Here is a 23810-nt window from a genome sequence, read left to right on the forward strand (position 1 = left end):
TCTGCCAATGCCTTTGAATTTCATCTCCAGAGGACAGTAAGTAATAATCAGCTAAGCCTTGCACTCATGATTCAGCCTTCTAGGGATTTATTTACCCCGGATTTAAAGATCCGATGAATTTTGAGAACTGTTGTCTTGCAACAAATGCAAAGAAGAGGAGCTTCCACAGACAAGGTCTGGGGACTCCGCCAGGTGAAGGGGCCACCTCTCTCAACTGCGGATAGGATTCTTGCCGACATGACCTTGGGGACCCCATGGCCTTAGCGACCTGGGAACCTGGTGCCATCATCCCCAATGAAGACCCTTTGCTGGTTCCATCACAGGGAACACAGGACTTCTGGCTGCCCCTCCAGGGGCATCTTGAAAATTCTGAAATAGAATCCCACCTGCAGGGTCAGGTGACTTTTGAGAGGGGTGCAAAGAGAACTCAGTGGGGGAAGCACAATCATTTCAGCAAGTTGTGCCAGAACACTTGTATGTCTGAGTGGGGTTTGATCTCTGCTTAACACACAGCGTGCACGAAGGACATTGCCTGTGACTTCACACCATGTACTAAAAGTAACTCAAAGTGCATCATCATAGACCTAAAAATAGACGCATAGACCCATAAGAATTCTAGAAGAGCCCTGGCTGGTGTGGCTCAGTGGATTGAGCGCAGGCTGCGAACCAAAGTGTCGCAGGTTCGATTCCCAGTCAGGGTACATGCCTGGGTTGCAGGCCACGGCCCCCAGCAACCACACATTGATGTTTCTCTCTCTCTCTCTCTTTCTCCTTCCCTTCTCTCTCTAAAAATAAATAAATAAAATCTTTAAAAAAAAGAATTCTGGAAGAAAGTCTTTGGGAGTGTACGGTAGGCACAGGTGGAAATGGCATCCTGCCGGTGCGCGATGTGTCGTGGGGGTGGGGGGGCGGGGGGGAGGACTCTCCCTCACTGGCAGCCACACCTGCCTGCTCCCCTGTGCTGCGCTTCTCAGTGTCACCTGGGTGAGCCATGGGGACAACAGAAGGGCAGGAAGGCATTGCCTAAAAGAATTAAGAGAATTTGCTGAACATTCTCTTATGAAACATGTGAGGCGAGTCCTGATAGCTTTAGAAACCAAAGAGTAGCCAGCAAAATTTCCCGCTGGCTTCCCTCTCAGGGCAAACAGCTTGGGCTTCCACAGTCCCTGGGTTTTCTAGGCAACCGACTTGTAAACTTGAGAAAGGGTGAGGCCAGGGTAGGGACTGACAGCGACCTGAGCCAATCAGGCTGTAGGAGTCTGCAGCAGTGATTCCAAGCCCTCCAATGGGCAGGAGGAGGGCAGGCCAGGAGGTGTGAGGATAGGTAAGAGGGAGAAGGCCCAGGGAGGGGAGGGGACCTCTTCCCAGAGGCAAAAGACAGCGTCCATAGTTTCAGTTCCAAGCAACTGGTGGCAACAGGTTAGCATTTAAGGTAAATCAATTTTTAAAAAATTTCCTATGTTGATTTAATCACTTTCTTATGTTTAGCCGAGAGAGAGAGAGAGAGAGAGAGAGAGATGCTGCATTTCAGAAGGAGACCCTAAAGGTTGATGAGATTGTTGGCTGTCAGTCTGGGGTGTGGGGGAAAGCTTGGCCCCAGGGGAGGCTTTGCCCTCTGGGAGGAGGGGCTGAGACACAAACGCTCAGGGATAAACCCCACTCGGGAGAGGGGAAGGATGGGAAGACCATCGAATGGTCACTGTGTAGTGGGCACTTGGCTGTGAAGTGTTTGGGTGACCTGCTCTACCTGGCCTGCATGACCCCTGATACACCCCAGCTTCGGGCAGGTTAACTAAGGGAGGAGGGAGGTTGACAAGGGAGGGTTGAGGAAGAAGGTGCTGGAAAGGGTGGTCCAGATGATGGGCAGAAGTGCCTAGAATGGAGAGGGAGGGAAATACCTGTGAGAATGAGGCAGGTGATGGCTCCGATGGAAATGCAGGGTCCGGGTTCTGGAGGTTTCGTTGGGTCGCAGGTGTGTGTGGCTGGCAGAGGGGAACTGGAAGGGGATGCAGAGTGAGGTGGTCTGGGAAGCGCGTGCGGAAAGCGCAAGCAGAAGGGGGGGGGGGGGTAGAAATCACAGCGCTCCGGGACCTCACGGCTGCGTGGGTGGATCGCCCATGGCCTCTGAGGTGGCTCGGGTCACTGGGGACTCTTGGCATGGAGAGGGCGTCTCTGAGGCAGGATTCAGAGTGTCGGGGGGGTTTAGGAGGGGGCAGAGAATGGGTCACCACGTGGCGGCGGCATTTCAGAGACTCCGCGCTGCCTTACACTTAGACCTGGGGGCAGGAAGTGCCTCCGTCTGGGAAGACTGCAGAGGTAGAGTTTCCTACACGGGTTCGGGTACCGCCCAGGATGGAGACATTGCACCAGGCAGCACCTCCTGGCCGGAAATGGGTGGCACATTCAAAAGCGGTAGCGGAGAAGAGTTCAATTAAGGACCATTTACGAAGATGTGGGCGAGGCTCAGCGATACCGATAGGGAATGAGGGAGCATGGCAGGGTTGCCACCGGGAGGGGGGAAAATCGTCCTTGGGCCTGACCGGTCCCGAAGAGGAGCAGGTGCGGGTCTGCAGGGAGGGCTGCGTTCGGTGGAAGATCGTGGTCAGCAACCACTGTCGCTGGGCAGAAGGGAAGCTGGGGACACCAACGCTCCAGCGTCTTGCTCCTCCTGCTCTCTGAGTGCCTGCTGGCGCCCGCTGTTGGTTGGATCCAGCAGGAGGCCAGGGAACAAAGATCTGGTGAAGGCCCGTTGGCAGAGGTCAGCTTCCCCAGGGCCCAGGTGTGGATGGGGAAGGGGGTGGGGTGGGGAGCTGGGCAAACAGAACACGGGGCCAGCTGTGCAGATTGTCCGTTGTTGAGCAGCCAATGGGATTTCGGAGATTTATAATGGGACAGGGATTAAAGAACGCCTGAATGTCTCTTCATGGCAGGTGACCTTGGTCTCCGGGGGGCCACGCCTCTGTCAGTAACTTGTGCTGGGGACGGGGTGCCCAGGAGCAAGGAGTGGGGGTGTGCAGCTGGGGGAATACACCCCCGGCTTCAAGCACTGCTTTAATGGTGTTCATTTATGAATGAGGGCTTTACCCTACTGAATTTCCCTTGTAAAATGCTGCTCTCCATTCTAACCTCAGACAATTTCGTACAAAGGAACGTACCAAAGTTGCTAAGAGCAGCGTTCCGTATCTCCCGCAAACACGCTGGCGTTGGGAGAAGACAGCGCGGCAGGGAGGTTACTGCGTTGGGGAAAGGGCCATGGGCTGCTCCTCTCACGGCCCTGACGCCGTGAGAATGCACAGCGCTCCTGACATTCTTTGCAGCAAAGTCCCTGGCACATTTCTCGCCACAATGCCATTGCCTCTGGTCCTAGAATAATTTTTTAAAATACATCTTATAACCTGAAGTGAACGCAAGTTTCCCTGTATACTGCAAACTGAAAAGTGGCGCTGGAGAGCGCAGGGCGGCCTGGGGTTGAGAGGTGGGTTGGAGAGCTCCCACTGTCTTTGGAAGCTCTGGTTGGGTGTGTCACCGCCTCCTCAAGGCCTCTGGCCCTGGCAGCAGCCTCCCAGGGGAGGGAGCCAGGTGCAAGCTCTCCAGTGACTCACCATGTCCGGGTTCTTGCCAAACATGCTTCTGGGCTCAGTCCTGTTAACCAGCTTGTCCTAGTTTTTATGTGTGACCGGTTGGTGGCAACTCGTTGTAGAAACGACTATTTTCTTATTTATTTATTTATTTATTTATTTATTTATATTTTTTAAATTTTAATCATTGTTCAAGTACAGTTTTCTCCCCCCTACTCCCATTCCAGCCCACCCACCCAACCCTCCCCCCTTCCCCCCCATTACCCTCCACCCCTAGTTTTTGTCCATGTGTCCTCCAAATTTGTTCCTGTAAACCCTTCCCATTCCCCCCTGAAATTCCCTCTTCTCTCCCCTCTGGTCACTGTCAGACTATCCTCTATTTCAGTGTCTTTGGTTATATTTTGCTTGTTTCTTTGTTTTGTTTTGTTTTGAAACGACTATTTTCTGACACGTTGTGTGTGACATACAGAACACCCCCGGGGAAGCGGCAGGTTCCAAAGACCCCGCTCAGAACCTCGTTCTGCTGTGCTGCCCACACCTGGACGGCCCTGCCCCTCCTCCTGGTTCCGCGGTGTCCTCGTCTGATCGCATGGGAGGAGCCACGCGCCCTGTAATATATGTGGGAGCACTTTGCAAACTGTAAGAGCTATCGAAATTTACTTTATACAGGCGCGTTTTCTGTCCCAAACACGCTGGTTGTGAACGACTCGTAAAGCCCAGGCCACCCCTTTCGCAGCCACTGAAGCGCATGCACAGGTGTGTGCCATTTCCCAGACTGTCTTTATGTACAGAGTGAGGTGGGCCGGCGCGGCCGGCCAGCGGGCTGTGGCTGGGTGTCCCCAGATCGGGTTTACCTTAGGTCATGTTGTCCCAAACTCAGAGCGCCCTCGATCTCCGTCCGTGGAGAGGTGGATCTTCTTTGCTGTGAGGGAGCAGAGACTGAGAAATGAAGGATCATCCAGGTGTACACTTCTGCTCCCTGGACCTACCTGAGTAGGGTCACTGAGGACACTCCATCCGGGGGCACGCTGGCTGCTCCCTGTGTCTCCGAAAGCCCCAGGGTCCTGAGGGCTGATTTGGAAGTGCTCACACCCTCACTTTCTGGAAGGACACTAGTTCTTCTGCCCAAAGTGGAAGAAATCGCCAGCTGCCTCCTTACTAGGCTGTCTCCTCTTCTTTGTAAACAGAACCTTGGGGGGGTGGGGTGGCAAAGTACCCAGCCTGAAACCAGAGTTCCCAGTTGTCTCAGTCTGTTCAGGCTGCCGTGACAAGATACACAGACCGGGCGGCTTATGAACAACAGAGGTTTATCTCTCACCATCCTACAGGCTGGACAGTCTCAGGCCAAGGCACCGGCATGCCTGGGGGGAGGGCTGTCTTCCTGCACACAGGTAGCACCTTCCAAAGTCCCCCCCTCCTCATGCTGTCATCTTCGGGAGTGAGGGGGGCAACCGACGTTTGAATTCTGGGTGGACACAGACATTCAGACCACAGCTCCAGCCTTCTCTGCAGGAGTGGCCAGTGAGGTGTAAGTGGAAGGGGTCGGGTGGCATCTGCCAGGAACCATTTAAAAGGAGCCGACTCATCTGGGAAGGGTGATCTTGCTCCCGCCCCTTTCTCTTTTCTGTCGCCTGGAATGTGGATGTAATGGCTGGAGCTGCCAGGGCTCTTTTGTGACTTTAGGCAACTCTGAGGGGAAAAAACACGGTCAGAAGGATAGTAGTTTCTCTGGAGCTGGATGACTACCTGAGTTGCCTCTAGACTTTCTTTTACAAAAGCGGGAAATAAACATCTATCGTTTCCAAAGACAGCGTGTTTCTGTAAGGGGTAGCTGGATGGAATACCTGCCCGACAGGCCAGCCCACACCGAGGCTGACCCTCTGGGATTGAATGTCTGTCCAGGACCACTTTGTGATTTTTTCTGGAAGCATCTGCTCAAAGCACTGATTTTCAACCTTTTTCCCATCTCATGACGTATAAACTAATTTCTACACTTCTTCCCACACCAAAAAATATGTGTAATTTTGATCCGTTCCCACTGGATGGCTGTTGCTGTGTGGGCAGTTGTTACTTTTTCACTCGACAATCTGAGAAAAGAGGGCGGCGCCCCTGGCTACACAGTCAGGTGTTGCGTGTTTTAGAACTTCTCCCGGTGCACCGGTGCGCCGGCAAAAAACTCGTGGTTTAGAGCATGAAGGATGCAAGTAATCGCTGGCTTTCTAAACAGCTATAAAATAAACACTCAGTAGACAGATGATTCCAAAATAAGCATTGAAAGTGACTGCGAAATTGTTACTAAGTTAGTGATTTTGGTGACTAATGTTGTGAAAGGGCAGAAGGCGGGCAGGGCTGTGGCCTTTGCTCCCGCCCCAGAGCAGAGGGTCAGAGGGTCAGGCACAGCCGGGGTCTGTCCTTCCAGTGGGCTGGAGATCACTGAGGCCAAGGCCCCGTCAGACTGGAAACAATGGAAAATTAAGGAAAAAATACCTGGTAGGTTGGTTCTAAGAGTAGAGGCACTAAAGCCAGGGAGCCTGGAAGACACGTTTTATTTCTTTTTTCCTTTTTTGGAAAACAAATCCAGCCAAAGCTTTGGGTAGGTTGGATATTTTCTTACTCTACTTCTTTAAGACCTTCCATCTGGCTGGCTGCCTGCCTCGGAATAGATTGTGAGACATTTCCCGGTAAAACCCCCAGAGACTTAGGGCAGAGCAGAGGGGAAGGGCGAGATGGAGGTGGCAGCGAGGAGAATGCTCCTGAGACAGCGCCGGTGGCGGCTGACGCCCCGGGGAAGCTCGTCACAGCAAGGGCCCTGCAAACCTGGGGCCTCTTGTGTTTTATTAGACCTGGGTCTCTACTGCGTTGTGTTAGTTACACGGGTCCGTGAATGCCATGCTGAGCAGTGTCTCCCGCTCTCTTTCGTAGCCGCAAGTGCTGAGAGGCTGTTGCCGAGAGAAGAGGTTATAATGGAGTTACCCCACCTCTCCTCCCAGCCCTCAGGGGGAGCTCAGCCTCTCCTCACTGGATTGGTAGTTATTCTACCCAGGTGGTACAGGTCAATATCTGGGGCCAACCCAAACACTGCAGGAATAGACTTTTGCCAGTTGTAACAGTTAGGAATTCTTCTGGGTGCGAGTAACAGTGGCCCTGACCAACAATGGATTAAACAAACAAAAGCTTATGTTTCTCACATGGCAGGAGTGTAAAGTTAGGCAGTTGGTTACAAATGACTCAGTAGCCCAATGATGTCAGGGCTCTACTTCAGTATCTCTGAGTCCCTTAGCCCTTGCCTCATGATTGCATAAAGGCTGCCATACCTCCAGACATTGCACTTGTGTTCAAAGCAGAAGGAGGCAAAGAGACGAGACTGCTCTCTCAGAGCCCTCAGCACTTGCAGTTGAATCTTTCTGGCCAGCACTTGTCTCGCACGGCCTCCGCTAAAACTGGAATGTATCTAAGAAAGCACATGGGAATGACCTTTGGATCCCCAGTGTCTGGAAAACCATCTGTCAGTCAAATTCAACAAAATTAAAGCTACCCCGAGGAGGGTAAATACCTCCTTCATTGGTATGGTGTGGCACATAATACGTATTTAAGAAACCTATGCTGAGTTTAGTGCCCGGCCTAGGGTGAGACAAGGCAGACACACCTGGGGTGAACGAATTAAGAAAGCACTCACTCTCAGGCTTGTGCGTGTGCAAAGTCCTGAGATCGAGGGCCTCCTTACACGTTGCGCCTCAGGCGCCTACCTTACCTAGCTCTGATCCTGACCGCCCCCCCGGAGGCCCAGGCCTTCCTCTGGAGCCGGGCTCCTCCACCTCAGCACCTCAGTGCCACCGCCGCCCCGTGGGGCTGGAGGGTCTTCGCTGTCACTGCCGAGGGCTCTCGGAGCACGTTTAGCAGCATCTCTGGCCTGTGCCTGCTCACCGCAGTAGCTCCCCCGCCCCACTCGCTGTTCTGACAGCCGAAACTGCCTCTGAACATTGTCAAATGTCCCCAGGGGGGGGGGGGCGCGGCGGCAAAAACCATGCCTATTTGGGGCCGCAGCTCTGCAGTATCACCTGACAAATTAGCGCTGTCTCTCGTGAGGCTCGAGGTGCCTGGGGTGTGCTTAGATGGACTGGGCTCAGGTGGTTTGATGAGAGAGCTCTTATCATGACACAGACCTGCCTCTCTCTGTCTCTGTCTCTGTCTCTCTGTCTCTCTGCAGGGGGAGGGCTTCCTGGTGTTCCCAGCAGAAACCATGTCTCTTCAAAGTGTCCTCGTCTTTCCTTTCTCACTCGGGGGAGGGGCATCCTGGTCACCTGTGCGGCCACCCTGGGATCCGATGCTTATCCCAGAGGGGCACCTTCCAAGGGCAAACGTCTGGAAGAGCCCAGTTGTTGTCACCCGTCGTGTAGTAGTAACTCGTTTAGTGAGTGAACCGAGCCAGAGGGAGGGAAACCCACGCCTTCAACCGTGGTCGTGGTGTCGCCTTTCAAGTACCGAAAGGTCCACTGTGTCGAACCAAAATCCAGCCTCACACCCAGTTCCCAAGTAGAGAAAGAGTAAAAGCATCTCGTGTCTGTCATTCCCATGGGGACTGGTCCCTATGCTCAGGGTCAAGACCGAGCTAGCAGAGATGGGAATAGTTTTGACTTGGATGTGAACTTGATAGAAGGCAAGCACGGGTCCCACCCCCTGGGAACAAGAGCGAAGCCCCACAAGTGTCCTGAGGAGCTACGTGCTACACTGGCTTTCTCATTTCTTCCCTCTGAATCACAGACTGTGTTCTAAAGCCGCACGGAACTATTACAGAAGGTCCAGGCAGATTGAGATGGCTGATGTGACGGCACAGGTATTTTACTCACAGGCGTGCCTAACGATGTTAAGGTCAAGGTCATGACATGGCCTGGCTGGGTGTGGGCAGAATGGCTGGCTCCCCTGGGCGGGAGAGGCCTTTGGAAAGGCGGGGCTGCTCTGCGGGCAGTTCTCACAGGCCGGGACTCGCCATCCGCTCCAACGGCCGGTTTCCTCACGGTGGGTGCGAAGGCCTGTTCAGGTGCATCCCTGCGCAGCTGCCCTCCCTCCTTAGCCGGGGGTGGGGGGCGCAGGTGGGGCGGGACAAGGCTGCCTGTGTTCCCCGGGGGCACCCACATACTCTCAGTGCCTTCCTGACACCTAGTTCTGCCCCTCCCCCTCTTACACAGGCCAACTCCCTCTGGAGTTCACCGGAGCTCACCACGCCGGCTCCGGCTCCTCCAGGCGACCCTCGTTTTCGTGATAGTGTCAGAGAACCCACAGTGGGGAGGGTCCTCCAGAGGGTGGAGGGCGAGGTTTCCTTTGGGTTTTGCTTCCAAGAGGATGTGGAAGCACTCGGGGTTTTCTCTTTACGTATGCCTGGTGGGAGTGGGGCGCGGGGGGGGGGGGGGCGTGCTCCTTGACTCTAAGATCCTCCTCCCCGTTGCAGGTTGTGGGCTGCAGACTCAACCCAGCGTTGGCGGGGGTAGGGGGGAGTTTAGGATGTGTGATTCAGTTCACCGTTACTAGGGGGCACCAAAGACAACCCCGTGAAGCGCAGCTGCACAGTCTTCTCCAAAGCAGACTGTCGCCCCGCAGCTGAACGGCCTGCGGGCTCCTGTTGCTCGCAGTGCAGAGCCCTGCACCACCGCGTCCCAGGCTCCGTGGGGTCGGTCTGCCAGTGTCCCCTTTCCACGTCCCCGCCCCATCTCCACCCGGCACACACAGCCCGGATTTTCCAGTCATACTGCACGTACCTGCATTTCCCCATTATACTGTTTTCTCTTCCGCTTTGCCCTTAGCGCTCGGAAACGGCACCTTAACGCACCTTCTTCCATCCCCACGACCCAAGTCTGAGTAACCACCACCTTCCTGGAGGATTACAGCTTAGCCATCACCACCTCCTCTGCGAGGTCCCCCCAAAGCCCCACTTCAAGGCTGGGGTAGCCTCCCTATTTCGATTTGTTGCCGTATTGGGGTCGCACCTCCCCCTCCTACAGGTTGTTCGCGCTGTTTCGCCGCCTCTCACCTTCCCTAGCACAGGGCACGGGCATTCATCTTTTGTAGACGTTTATTTGAAGGACCCATAGCGCCCCTGGCCGGGGGAACTGTGTCGACAGGACGCCAACACGAGGTGGCGCTGCGGCCACGTGCATTGGGAGGGCAGCCTATTCCCGCCCTTGCACCGGCTTAGCTGGCTGCTCAGACGGGGTCTTCTGGAATCAGGCGTGGTCTGTGCAGTGCTGTGATCTTGGTGGCGCACGCGTGGGGACAGACTCCTGCCCTAGTGCCTGGTGCCTTGGGGCAAACTTTAGAAGCTCTTGAGTACCTCCTTTCTTTACCAAGACGCTAGCTGAGCCATCCCAACTTCTTCAAAAGTAAATTTTATGTTTGCGGTGCTGCTTAACCAACCAGCAACTTCTGTACTCAAGTTTAAGATTCTAAGCTATTCAAGGGCATGCTTCTTAGAGCAACCTCCCCATTCCAGCCCCGGTGCCTGAAAATAGCATGCAATAAATGTTACCGTATTTTGCCGAGTATAATGTGCTCCCGTATATAATGTGCACTCACGTTTTGGGCCCAAAGTTTCAGGAAAAAAAATCTTTCATTTTAATTTTTTAATCCAATGTTTTATTTATTTATATTTAGAAACAAAACAGATGATCGTATTCAGGGCATTATTTTGCATATGGATATCGTTATTGCTTTCTAGAATTACACTTGTAACACATAAGCATAAATAAAAGAATTAAAAACATTTCTATAGGTATAGAATTAGTACTATCCACGTATAATGTACATCCTTATTTTTCACTCAAAAATTTGGAACAAAAAGTGCTCATTATACATGACAAAATACATAGCCATTTGCTAATGAGCCGGGTCACTAGAGACCAGAAAAGACAAAAACCATGATTTCATTTATACGTGGCATGTCAAACAAAAAATAACAAACTAACGAAGTAAACAAAAACAAACTCATAGAGACAACAGAATGGTGGCCACCCGAGGGGAAGGGGGGGTGGGGTGGGGCAGAAGGGGTAAAGGGGGTCAAATACATGGCCATTGAAGGAAACTCTGCTTCGGGTGGGGAGCGTGCAACACAGTGCCCAGGTGTCTGGTTACAGTGGTGTACACCTGAAGTGTGTGTGATGTTAGTAACCAGTGTTACCCCAGTACAGTTGACTTTAAGAAGGGTGTTTTAGGTGTCATGGTGGACTGCCAGGAGAGAATGTAGGGAGCACTGTTTCTGAACGTGGCAAAACAGCGTCACTGGGCAGGGCTGGCTGCAGGAGGGGGCCGGAGGGGGTGTCTCCCCAACTCGGCTGCCCTCCCGTGAGTGGGTGCGATATATTACGAATGGATTATGTGTTGCAATGTATTTGATGTGTGGCCCAAGACAATTCTTTTTCCAGTGTGGCCCAGAGATGCCAAAAGCTTGGACAACCCTGATAGGGGATGGGAATCTGAAAAAAAGGAGCAGGAGCCAGGGTGCCTAGCTCTTGGTTTTTGGGAGGTGCTGTAGGGAATGAAGCAGTTAAGCATGTGCACCCCTGAATTATCTAGGTTGGTGTGTTTTCTGTCTGAGGTTCCTCTCTAAGGTTAAATAGGGAGAACTTTGTGGGGCGCTCTTACGGGTTGTATGGGAGGAGAGCAAACTTATAAGGTGCAAGTTGGAATCTTATCCTAATGTGGCCTTCAGGGGGCGCCCTCGAGTCAAGGTTGGATCCATGCTCACACCATTTTTCTGCACCTTAAATACTGTTTCTTGTATGTCCCTCAAGCTCTCTTGCTCTTTTCATTCACAGCTCACACGAAAGAGTAATTAATATATGGAACGGTCCGTTTATTGGGGGAGCAGGCTCATATGAAGATTTGGTGGGCAGAAATGGGACTTAAAGATCACCTAATTACATCCCTCTATTTAGCAGAGGAGGAGGAGAAGGAGGAGGAGGAGGAGGAATCGGAGGGCCTGAGATTCGTCACCAGGAGCGTTCTGATGAGTCAGGCCTAGAACCCGGGTCCCCAGGCTCCCAGCCCCGTGTTTCCACTGTTGTGCCAGTTCTCAGAACCCAAGCACCCCTGCAGGAACTGGCATATTGCTCATGGGCCTCCCCCACCCTCTCTCCTTTTTCTGGATATTTAAAGCACAGAAGCCAAACTTGTGGCAGACTCCGGCCAGCAGAGTCCGCCTGTTGTGGCTGAAAGGGAAAATAAATGCACAGGCGACAGCAATCCTGTGGGGAAAAAGGGGGACGGCCACTCTCTCAAGGGGAGAGAACACCCTGACCCTTGCCTAGACAGGCCTTTACTGTTTTTCTGGGGTCTTACATCAGAGAAAGGTTTATTATCTATTACATAGAATATTGTTGTCTACATTTTAGGCACAATCAAGGACGTGAAAATAACGTGCAGAGGGGAATGGCGGTGACAGCAAGCTGATTAGCTCTGTCCTTGGGAGAATTCACACAGGCTTTGGGAATCACCTTGAAGATAGACAATACACATGTTATTTCAGACCAGGGTGAGGGAGTTTTAGCAAGAGCAAGCCCTAACAGTCAGTATGCATCTTCTAGGCCCGATTCCCACGGGAAAACTCAGTTTGAAGGTCTGGCTCCTGCCCACCACCTCACTTCTGCAGGTTTTCCATCCAGAGCTGAGTCACATTTGCCAGGCCAAAACAAACCGGTCCCCTACAGAACTGTAGGGAAAAAGCTAAATCTGTTGGTCAGGAGAGAGAGAGTGTGTGTGTATTTACCCTTTTTCCTGGGCGGAGAGTGTAGCTCAGTGTTCAGTGGGCGTTAACCTGTCCGCCAAGGAAAACGAACAAGTTACTGGTAGGGGTCACTGAGGCTCGAGTGCTGAGGGTCTCAGGGAAGACAGAAGCCACAGAAACTAGTGGTTGGTCCACAAAGGAAAAAAGGAAATTCGAAATAAAAGAACAAAGCCTAGATGGTTGGCTCAAAAGGAGACAGGGCGCTGCTTTGCTTTGCGAGGAGGGCGAGCTGAGGACCGGCCGGAGTTCTGGAACTGCTGTCTGGGCGGGAGAACTCTGACGTCCTCGGGACCAGGGAGGTGAGTGGGAACGACGACAGCACACAGTAGGCAGACCTCCAGCCCGGGGAGCTCTGGGAGTCTCCGACTGTCCTCAGGGAGCGGATGAGAGAGTGTGCCATGAATCCCGTTCTCCTCGAGGAGGCTGCTGCCACCACCCTGGCCAGCGGGGGGCCTGTGACGAGGCCTTTGCTCTCCTAACGGGTTGTGGATTTTCTCTCAGATGGCAGGGACAGCACGCCATGACCGGGAGATGGCCATGCAGGCCAAGAAAAAGCTCACCACGGCCACCGACCCCATCGAAAGACTCCGGCTGCAGTGCCTGGCCAGGGGCTCTGCGGGCATCAAAGGACTTGGCAGGTAGGACAAGGGCCCTGGGGTGGTGGGGACATGGAGGACGAGGCAGGACACAGCCCCGTGAGGCCGATGCCAGTGCGGGCTCCTGGGTTCCCAGTTCCTCGACGGTCAAGACAAAGTTTGGAAGAATTGCTCTTGGAAGAATTGCTCTTTGAGGTCCCTTGCGACCATTTTTGGTTCTTAGTCCCAGAGTCAGCAGGGGCCGTGTCTGCTACCGGAAAGTGCAGCTGCTGGGGAACTTGAGGTGGAGGAAGAAGCTTGATCGGTGCTTGTGGCACCTAGCAGGACAAGGAGAGCCGTGCGTGGGTGCTTGAGGGGAGCGGGGAGGCAGGGACAGTGATTTAGACACAGTCGCAGAGTCGGCTGCTGCGCTCTCAGGCACTCCTGTCTCTCTGTCATCCGGGGGCACGGGGACTGCCTGCTGGACAACTAACAGCTCACATCCATGGGGCCCTGCAGCTCTGTCGCTGCTGGGCTCTGGCTGCCCCCTGGTAGGGTGGGCAGTCCTCAGGCCTGAGAAGGCCAGGGGCAAAGGGACCGTAGACCCTGCTGACTGAGTGCCTGCCCTGGGCCGGGCACTGTGCACAGCACTGGGGTCGCATGCGTGAGCAGGCTCCCCCAGGGTTCATGCAGAGCTTAGACAAGGAGGCCAAGGGTCACCAAGACAGGAATCTCTGCAGTGTGAGAGAGTGTATGTCAGAAGCGTACAGGGTGCGTCCTGGCTGGTGTGGCTCAGTGGATGGAGCACCAGCCTGTGGACCAAAGGGTCGCCGGTTTGGTTCCCAGTAAAGGCACACGCCTGGGTTTCAGGCCAGGTCCCCAGTACAGGGTGCATGAGAGGTAACCACACAATGATGTTTCTCTCCCTTTCTTTCTCCCTCCCTTCCCCTCTCTCTAAAAATAAAAAATAAAAACATGTAAGAAGTGTGCAGGGTGCGATGGCAGGGATATCCAGCCTCACGTCTGGAGGCTGTCGGGGGCTTCGCTTCCAACAAGGTACGAAGGAGCGGCGGGGATGTTGTCGTCAACAGTCCTGCGTTCTCAGACTAACGCCAGCTCCGTCAGAGCCCAGGCTGTGGGCATACGGCCCTGGTGGCCAGGCTGCCACGGTCCAGCAGGAAGACCAGCCCACCTCCCTGCGATGCCCTGTCACTCTGAGCTTTCCCTCTCTCATCCTGCGCCCACATCACCACGCCTGGCGCAGGCCCCTCGGGAACGCCACCCTCCCTTCCACCCCCGGGCCCTTCCGTCCAGTGCCTCCTGCCGCCGGCCCCAGCAGCCCCAGCGGCCCCAGCGGCCCCTTCACAGTGAACTAGCCTATTGTGAACAGACCCTGTCGCATCCTCGGCCTTTTGCTGGAGTGTGTCCTCTGCCTCCTCCCCTTACTGGTCTTGCCCTTCCCCAAATCTTTTCTCAACTCAAGTGGAGGTTCCTTCCCTCTTTTTTCCCTTCACGATTAGGCTGGAGTTATGGTTTTTTCGGGGCCACAGAAGGAAAGTACCATTTCCATAGCATCATACCAAGGATGCATACTGTCAACACGATTTCTCACTATTGATGTTGACCTTGATCGCTTGCCTGAGACAGTGTTTGTGTGGCTTTCAATGTGAGTTACTCACCCCCTCTCTTTGGAAAGAAGTCTCTATGCAAAGCCACTAAACTGTGGAGAGCATGCTTTCCCCCCTTGAGGGCAGTGCACGAACGTAACATCTTTGGAATGCTTCTATAAATCCATCTCACTTCTGGTCAAGATGGCGGCACAGGAAGACATGGCTCGCCTGTTCGCACAACCACATCAAAATCACAACTAAAATATAACAGCCATCTCTCAGAACGATCAGAACTGAGTTGAACAAAAGTTTGACAACTACGGAATTAAAGCAACCACATCCATCCAGACTGGTAGGAGGGTGCAGATGCAGAACAGGCTGGTCCCACACCTACGTGAGGTAGATAAGAGTTTGGGAGGAATATCTCTTGAGTGAGGGGTCCCAGCCCTACACCAGGCCCCCCAGCCCAGTGTTCCAGTGCCAGGAAGAGAAGTCCCAATAACTTCTGGCTGAAAAAACCAGCAGGGATTGAGTCGGTGGAAGAAACTTCTGGAGCCCCAAGCAGTTTCTCTTAAAGGACCCACACACGGGCTCACATACTCAGACTCATGTCCTCTGATCCCCAGCACTCGGGGAGCAGCCTGGAAGGCACCAGTGACATAAAGGGAGGAACTCAAGTGTCTGGCACCAAGGTGAGCAGAGGCCATTGTCCCTTTTCTAAGTTCTTCCCCTATAGAGCCGTCAAGCTGGTGCCATATCTGAGACATTGATTTGGAACATAATGGAGCCAAAAATAACCAATAAGAGCAATGAGAAGAAAAAAGAATCCAAAAAATGAGGATAGTGTAAGCAGCCTCTGGGAAAACTTCAAGAGGTTCACATCACAGAAAGGTGCCAGAAGGAGAAGAGAAAGAGTGAGAAATTGGAAATCTATTTGAAAAAATAGTGAGAGAAACCTTCCTTAATCAACCCAGCTAATACTGTTTGATCTGCTTTGGAGATCCCCAGAGACTCTGCCCCACCCAGCTTATGGCCCCATCCACCCAGCTTTTCCATATGAATGGCTTGTCTTGCTCATGCTTCACACCTTCCTGAATCCTATCAAACAAGAAAAGAAACAGGTGGCGAGGCCCAGGACCAGCACTAGCAGCAACCAGCCTAGATTCACAGCTTGGCTTCCCCTAGGAATCTCCAAGTCCAGCACAAGTAGCAGCCATCTCAGACTCCTTTACAGCTCAGGCAGGGTGGCCTCCTACCAAAACACAGATGGGGGCTGACCTTGGTCTGAACAGCTCAGGAAACCCCAGGACCAGTGCACATAGTGGCTAGCTATAGACCACACTGGAGCACCACCCCCTGCCCCTGCACAGCTGATTCTCCATGGAGGGCTTAGACTTTGTGTCTTGGCAGTGTGGCCTAATGTAGTAGGTGTCCTGTAGGGTCCAGTGGCACAGCCTCCCCAATCACCCAAGCTGTATACTCGAAGTACATCCTTTGTGTGGGCTGAGGACACCCTCCTCTTGTAATTGAGCCTCGACTGCTGTTGGCAGATCAATGGGAGAGATTTGCCTTGGCCAGCCAGCTGCAGGGATTGGCTGTGATCACTGACCAACAACCTCTATGGAGAAATTGGAAATCTATTTTAAAAAATTGTGAAAGAAACCTTCCCTAATTTGGTGAAGGAAATAGATATGCAAGTCCAGGAAGCACAGTGAGCCCCAAACAAGATAGATGTAAAGGGGCCCACTGCAAGACGCGTCATAATTAAAATGCCAAAGGTTAAAGATAAAGAGAGAATCTTCAAGGCAGCAATAGAAAAGTAGTCATTTACCTACAGGGGAGTTCCCATCAGACTGTCAGCTGCTTTCTCAAAAGAAACTTTGCAGGCTAGAAGGGACTGGCAAGAAATATTCAAAGTCATGAAAAGCAGGGACCTAGATCCAAGATTGCTCTACCCAGCAAAGTTATCATTTAGAATCAAAGGGCAGGTAAAGAGCTTCCCAGACAAGAAAAAACTAAAGTTCATCATCCCCAAAGCATTATTATATGAAATGGTCAAAGGACTTATTTAAGAAAAAGAAGAAGATCAGAAGTATGAACTATAAAGTGGCAAAAAATGTATATCTATCAAACATTGAATCAAAAAAACAAACTAAGCAAACAAGAAGAACAGAGACAGAATCATGGATACAGAGAGCGTTTTGACAGTTGCCAAACGGGAAGGGGTGGGGGAGTGGGTGAAGAGGTGAGGGGGTTAAGAAGTACAAATAGGTCATTAGAGAGCATCCCTGGGGGTGTAAGGTGAGGTATAGAAAATGGAGAAGCCACAGAACTTGTACGCATGACCCGTGGACGTGAACAATGGTGTGGGGACTGCCTGAGGGAGAGGGGGGTGCTGGGTGGAGGGGAGCAAAGTGGGGGGAAATCAGGACAACTACAATAGCAGAATCAATAAAACATAATTAAAAAAACAGGAGAAAAAAGAGAAATCTATCTCTTCTGCTACATTTATTTATTTAACCATTTATTTAAATCAGTGTGGACTCATGGAAAATTACTTCATACTTTGGGTTATAATGCGACACTGCTTTGTTCTGTGGCTCACGCTGTTCCAGTTTCGGCCTTGGGAGTTCGCCCACTCGGCTCCTGCGCCCCGTTCATGTGTCCCCAGCAGTGCGAGGTTGTGTGTGTGTGTGTGTGTGTGTGTGTGTGTGTTTGAGCATTTTCTCACCCTGAGGTACCAAATACTCAGAGCTTCCCTCACATGTTTTCTGCTCCAGTCTCGGAGTCAGCAATCTCTCTAAGAAGCCCAGTTCCTTCTGTCGGAGGGTCGTGTTAGAAACCCAGATCTAGGCTCTGGATGTGCTGGTGGTTCCTGGGTGTTACTTCTAGGTGCTCTACACCTGGAGATGCATACACATCTATGTACACGTGTTCATCCGTAATCACCTGCGTTGATATGGAGCTAAACTTGAGTTCATACCGACGTCTGCAACGCTCATCTATTACCGCCCGAATCCGATCATTCTAGCCTCCTCCTCAGGGAATCTGTCAATTCCCTCCCGTTCCAGTGGCGAGAAAGCGGGCTCCCACCAGCTGCCGCCCATTTACGTAACTGTCCAGTTCCAGTATACCTGGAGCGCGACGTCAGAACTGTTGGCTCACGGCCCTGGGAAACACCTTCATCACCTGGTGCGCAGGGCTCACCTGCGGCCCTTTTCACCTGTGGTCTCACTGACTCGACTCACTTCCGAAGTCGCTTGAGGCAGTGCCTTCACCTCACCCCTTCCTTTCAGTGAGATTGTTTCAGACCCCTGTAGGACAGTCAGATTCCCTTGTCACAGCCTGCCTGCCTTCCTTCCTGGGCTCTCCAGGCCTTCTAAGTAATTTTTTAAAAAATTGTAGACATTAATGATTACTCTTTGTGCTGTAAATTTTTATGGGCTTTAGCAAGAGCTTCATGCCCTGTATCCACCCTGATAGTATCATACAGAACAGTTTCATTGCCCTAGAACTCTCCCATGCTTCTTGCCTCCCCCCATCTTTTTACTGTTTTTATAGTTTGGCTAAAATGCCTTTTAATTGGAATTACACAGTACATTGTTTTCAAAGGTTTGTAGCCTTGTATGAGACGCTGGGAAGAGGCTCTCCAATTTCAGGAGGAGGGTTCAGAGAACAATCTAAGACTTGTATTTTACTTTGAAAACCCCCCTGAGAGTGGTTTTGTTTTTAAATCTTTATGCTTAACCTTGTTCTTTGTGGGTCTCTCCTCTGTGTGCGTGCGTGTGTGCACGCGCTTTCTTCAGAGTGTTCCGAATCATGGATGACAATAACAACCGAAGTCTCGATTTCAAAGAATTCGTGAAAGGGCTAAACGATTATGCCGTGGTCATGGAGAAGGAAGAGGCAGAAGAGCTTTTCCGGAGGTTTGATAAGGATGGAAACGGGACCATTGACTTCAATGAGTTTCTTCTCACCTTAAGGGTAGGTGGCCCCGTGAGTCAGCGTGTCTGCCGAGTCTGGCTTTCACATGGTTCGGGTTGGCTATCTTGAGGTTTTGTTTTCAGAAGCTGTTAGCACCCCACGAACATGATGGGCAGGAGAAGGAGAACAGATGTGGGGACCTGGTGGGGAGCGATCACAATGCATGCCACTCACGGCCCACAAACCGCTGCACATCGTTGAGGGGAATCAGATGTTTTATCACGTAACATACAAAATGGCTCATTTGCTTGTGCATGTCGCTGTGGTTTTTTTTTCTCTCTCTCCTATTTATGTAGCCTCCAATGTCCAGAGCCAGAAAAGAGGTAATTATGCAAGCTTTTAGAAAGCTAGACAAGACCGGAGACGGTGTCATAACAATTGAAGACCTCCGTGGGGTATACAACGCCAAACACCACCCCAAGTACCAGAACGGAGAATGGACCGAGGAGCAAGTATTCAGGAAGTTTCTGGATAACTTTGACTCGCCCTACGACAAAGACGGACTGGTGAGTACAAGAGCTTCATCTAAGTGAAATTTCTTCTATCCTATCTGTAACCATTAAATAGGTAGGAAATAGGTTCAAAGCCTTAACAAATACTTATATTACAGTTGTTATCTGTGGAAGAGAAGCAGATACTTCCTTAGTGACTGCCTGGAGAGTTGAGAAACAAAGCAGTGAGAAGTGTGTGTGTGTGTGTGTGTGTGTCACACACACAGGTGTGTCAGTAGGGGATCTGCAGACAGCTCAGTGTCCACGCCTGGAAAAGGTGGTGCTTTGATCACACATTCCAGTCCACGGTTGCCATATTTACCATGCACAGCTCGCCACTCTCCCATGAAGCAGGCTATAGTGAAAAAAAATGAATTCCACGATGAGACCAGAACTTGGGTTTTTGGAGCATGATTCACAAGGCATTTCAGGACTGCGCCTTGTACATGCATTCGCATCTGTCGTCACACCACGCTCTGCGGAAATGCCATTTAAGGGAAGCTTTCAGTGAAAAGAATGTCAGATAACAGAATTTGCTCTGATTTAATCTTCGGTAGGCTTTGAGATCAACTTGCCTGTTAAAGTACAGTAAGCTTAAAGCTGAGGGAAGTAAGCCAGCCAGCGACAGACAAAGCCCATACGATTTCACTTCTGCGTGGAATCTAATGAACCAAGTAGATGAACAACAACAAAAAAATAGACTCATAGATAGAGAACAGACTGACAGCTGTCAGAAGGGAGCGGGGGAATGGATGAAAAAATAGTTCATAGACACAGGCCGCAGTACGGCGATTGCCGGAGGGAAGGAGGGGTCGGGGGAGGGAGAAGAGCGTGAAGGGGGATAGATGGTGATAGAAGGAGACTTGACCTTGGGTGGCGAACACACTATACAAGATACAAATGATGTATTATAGAATAGTACACTGAGACCTATATATATATTTTTAAAGATTTTATTTTTTTATTTTTAGAGAGAGGGGAAGGGAGGGAGAAAGAGAGGGAATGAAACATCAGTGTGTGGTTGCCTCTCACGCCCCACTACTGGGGACCTGGCCCGCAACCCAGGCATGTGCCCTGACTGGGAATTGAACCAGTGACCCTTTGGTTCACAGGCCCATGCTCAGCCCACTGAGCTACATCAGCCAGGTGAGACCTATATATTTTTATTAACCAATGTTGCCCCAATAAATTCAATAAAAATGTTTAAAGACACACACACACACACACACACACACACACACACACAAAGACAAGCAACTACCCCTTCTCCATTAACTGTTATCTTGGACTGACAAATGCATACTGGGTGGGGTTAGGCATCTCCATAACTATGTTTAGGCTGAGACCACAGTGTCCTGTGTCTCCTCCACAGCTGTAAATGGACTTAGGTGCCTGAAAGGCTGTGGGGAAGGGGAAGGGAGTTCCCTCCTGGCTTGATAGGCAGCAGCAGCAGCAGAAGCCTGGGGAGGCTCCCCCTGACCCTGTGCCACACAGGACACTTTAGTGGGACAATGGGCGGGAGGACGAGATGGTGGTGATAGGTGGGGGAAACAAGCCTTCCCCTTCTGAAGGGAATTTCCCCCAACTTTTTCCACAAAACTTCACGGCGAGTCCTGTCAACGAGAGGCGAGGGGGTTAGGAAGGGGAGCTTTCTTTTCCCTCTGCTGACGTTTTCCTGCCAGGGACCCACAATCACCCTCCACTTTAGATGGAAGGGATAGCAGAGATAGATTTTTAACAAGTGGGTGGGGGGAGGGTCCTGGATTCCGCAGAACAGCCAACTGCCTGGGGACAGAAGCAGCAGAACCTCCCAGCGTCGTCGCTAGTCTTTGATCTGTGACACGGCAGTGGAAAAATAGTCAACTGCCGTTTCCCCAAATTAGCCCAGCTCTGCACGGGACCCCTGGGTGCCTTCGCCTCCCCTCTGCAGGTGGTTCCTCCCCGTTGCCGGGGGAAACCTCAGCTGCCCTTTGCTGTAACCCAAGTCAATAGAGCCAGTTGTTGTGATTCAGCTGATTTAAAGTTCCCACCCCCATCCCTTTTGACATTTATCTTAAAATGCCACGTTAAGCTCATAAACGTCAGTGGGGTTTTTAGCACTTACAGCTCTTACTGTCACCTGAGTGTCTCAGACTCTGTATTGATCCCCGACTCTGACTTTGCGTGATCATCGTCTGGGGTTTGTGTCAATAATGCAAATTTCTGTCTGCACGGCAAAGCCACAGAATCTGATTTGGGGTGTGAGGAGCCCAAGGATGTACAGTTTTAATAAGCACCTGAGATGACTTTTATTCATGTTCACATTTGAGATGTTGGCCTCTAGAAGAGTCAGAAATGCCTGTTTAATTACTAAATATAACATACACATTAACCTCATTTAGCGTAATTACGGATCTGGGCTCCACTTACAGACCACTTAACTATCCACTGGACACCGTGTTAAGGGCTTTACAGAGATGCCTCACTTAATAGACATAATGGCAATGTTCCTGGAAAGTGATGCGTGACTTAAACCTTTGTATGTCAAATCATATTTTAAACACACAAGGACCTGTCGATGTAAAAAAAACTCCGTGTAAATTCTTTGAGAGAGAGAATAATTAGCCCTTAATTTATATCTTCCAAATTGGTTTGTTTTATGTATCAAGACTTCTTATGGTGAAGTTATAGCTACACTTAAAGCCAGTGCGCTCATTTACGCTTATAAAATGCAGTCGGTACCCCAGTAAGACAGCATTTAGAATAAGATAAACAAGTTAGCATATCCCTTAGCCAAGACTGATGCTCAAATTTGTCACCTCTCCATAAGTTAGGTTTAGCGGTCACCCGGCATAAAGTTACGGGGGTTTGTGGCAGCCCAGGGATTGGCTGTCTCAGGTCCCGCGCTCAAGCCCCGCCCCCAGCTCTCAGAGCAGCCAGTGAGCAGAAGCCGCTGGGCAGCGGGAGGACGGACAGCAACCGAGTCTTGGGTGGGGCAGACCGTGCTCCCTGGCTGGGGGAGCTCTCTTCTCCGCCTCCTCCTCCTTCTTTGTCTTCGTCGTCTTCTTCTTCTTTAAATATCTAGGTTTTGAAGTTTACACGTGTGTATGCTATAATTATAAATATTTAAGACAAATCTCTGAGGACTATATTAGCCTTTGAAGGAATATGAGTCTATCTCATATAGCAATTTTTTTTTCTTATTAAAAATAGTTTAAGTATATTACAGAGTGTATGTAGATGCCCCGAACTTCTGGTATGATTTTGCTAATCAGGCGGGAGCGGAGAAAAAGGGGGACACTCTTCTGTGTCACGACCCAGATAATTTCTGTTGTTCCCACCAGGGACCTTCTCCGGTAAGTAACACCCGCTCTGTCACTTAGGCGTAGTGTAGGCAAGAGGCCTTGCAAAAGAAGGGGTGTCCATTCTCTCATTTTTTTCTAATGCCAAACAAAACAATTAATTAAGCCCTGGCTGGCGTAGCTCAGTGGATTGAGTGCGGGCTGTGAACCAAAGTGTCGCAGGTTCGATTCCCAGTCAGGGCACATGCCTGGGTTGCAGGCCATGACCCCCAGCAACTGCGCATTGATGTTTCTCTCTCTCTCTCTCTATCTCCCTCCCTTCCCTCTCTAAAAATAAATAAATAAAATCTTTAAAAAAACAATTAATAATGGCTATTACTACAAAAAAGTAATGGACTACAGTGAGGACCACCTAGTGGGGCAAATCACAGAATTGGTAGTTCAGGCCATTCCCAGCGTAAGCTGAGTCTCTGGAAACAAGCAGGCTCCGAGCCTCCAAGAGTAAGCGGCAGCCTTTCTGGGAACGGTTCGGTCTGTAAGCTCCGACGCCCGGCTTTAGGTAGTCTGACTTACATGCGGGGTTTAAGGCTGCGTGAGTGGGGAGTGTGAAGGACAGGAATAAGAAGGAATTTAAGGAAGGAGGACATTAACGGTTCTGTAATTTTAATAAAAGCTATACACATTTATTTCAATTCCCAGACCACAGATAAACACAGTTTAAATATTAATTCTGTCCAATGCCTTTCTTCCTACTGCTTTTTACTACTTGGCGGGGGGGGGGGGGAGGCTGTTGAGGCTGGAGGTAGGTACAGAGAGAGAGCTGTGGATCCTCTAACTTGTTTCTCTGTTTACTAATAATTTCAGAAAAAAAGGGTAAGTGGGTCAGTCAGCTCATATGATTCTTGGAAGAGCTAGGGGGGTGCTCAGTGGGAGAGGAGTCAGCAGTTACGGAGTACAAAGGGGTTTTGAATTTTTTATGGATTTCACTATCTGTCACCTTTTTAATCCCTCACGACACTTGAAATCGAGGGCTAGCTAGAGAGCCACGGACAGCTAATACAGCCCCCGAGCTGGGTCTGCGCCCTCCCCCACCGGCGGGGCCCCGCCCGGGGCTGGGCTGACTGGCTGCAGACACCCAACAGGAGCTGGTTCTTTTCTCTGCGCCAGCCAATCCCGTCGGCCGGTAGGGTCAGAGTGCAGGCGTCACCCCCAGCTGCTCCACGGAAAGAAGGTGAAATCCAAGTGTAGATAGAAGCCTTAGTTGATATTCCAAAGGGACAGTTGTAGGCATAGGACAGAGAGAAACCCTCCCAGGGCAGTGCGGTGGGGAGACAGGAAGCATGGGGCACGGTTTTTTGTTTGTTTGTTTTTTTTTACTCTTATTGAACCTTGAACAAGTAATTTGTATTTTTAAAAAACATGAAGCCATGAAATGGTTAACTAGAAATCTGTTTCTTTACCCACAGGACAGAACTCCATTGTTTGAAAGGTAAAACATTATTTATCCCGAACCAGGGA

The 23810-nt window shown here is 51.0% G+C and overlaps 1 protein-coding gene across 3 annotated transcripts in view; it reads left to right on the forward strand.

Moving 5' to 3' along the window:
- Positions 1–1337: 1337 nt before the first annotated feature.
- CAPSL (calcyphosine like) overlaps positions 1338–23810 on the forward strand; it is a 30834-nt gene continuing 8361 nt past the window's right edge. For all 3 annotated transcript variants that reach the window (XM_036020213.1, XM_028525822.2, XM_036020214.1), the window contains exons 1-4: positions 1338–1432; positions 12853–12989; positions 18343–18520; positions 18817–19026. In XM_036020213.1, coding sequence (XP_035876106.1) covers positions 12853–12989; positions 18343–18520; positions 18817–19026 — 525 coding nt within the window. In that variant the 5' untranslated portion in view covers positions 1338–1432. The remainder of the gene's footprint in view (positions 1433–12852; positions 12990–18342; positions 18521–18816; positions 19027–23810) is intronic.

This window comes from Phyllostomus discolor, chromosome 3 (assembly GCF_004126475.2).
Source record: "Phyllostomus discolor isolate MPI-MPIP mPhyDis1 chromosome 3, mPhyDis1.pri.v3, whole genome shotgun sequence".
Taxonomy (NCBI): domain Eukaryota; kingdom Metazoa; phylum Chordata; class Mammalia; order Chiroptera; family Phyllostomidae; genus Phyllostomus; species Phyllostomus discolor.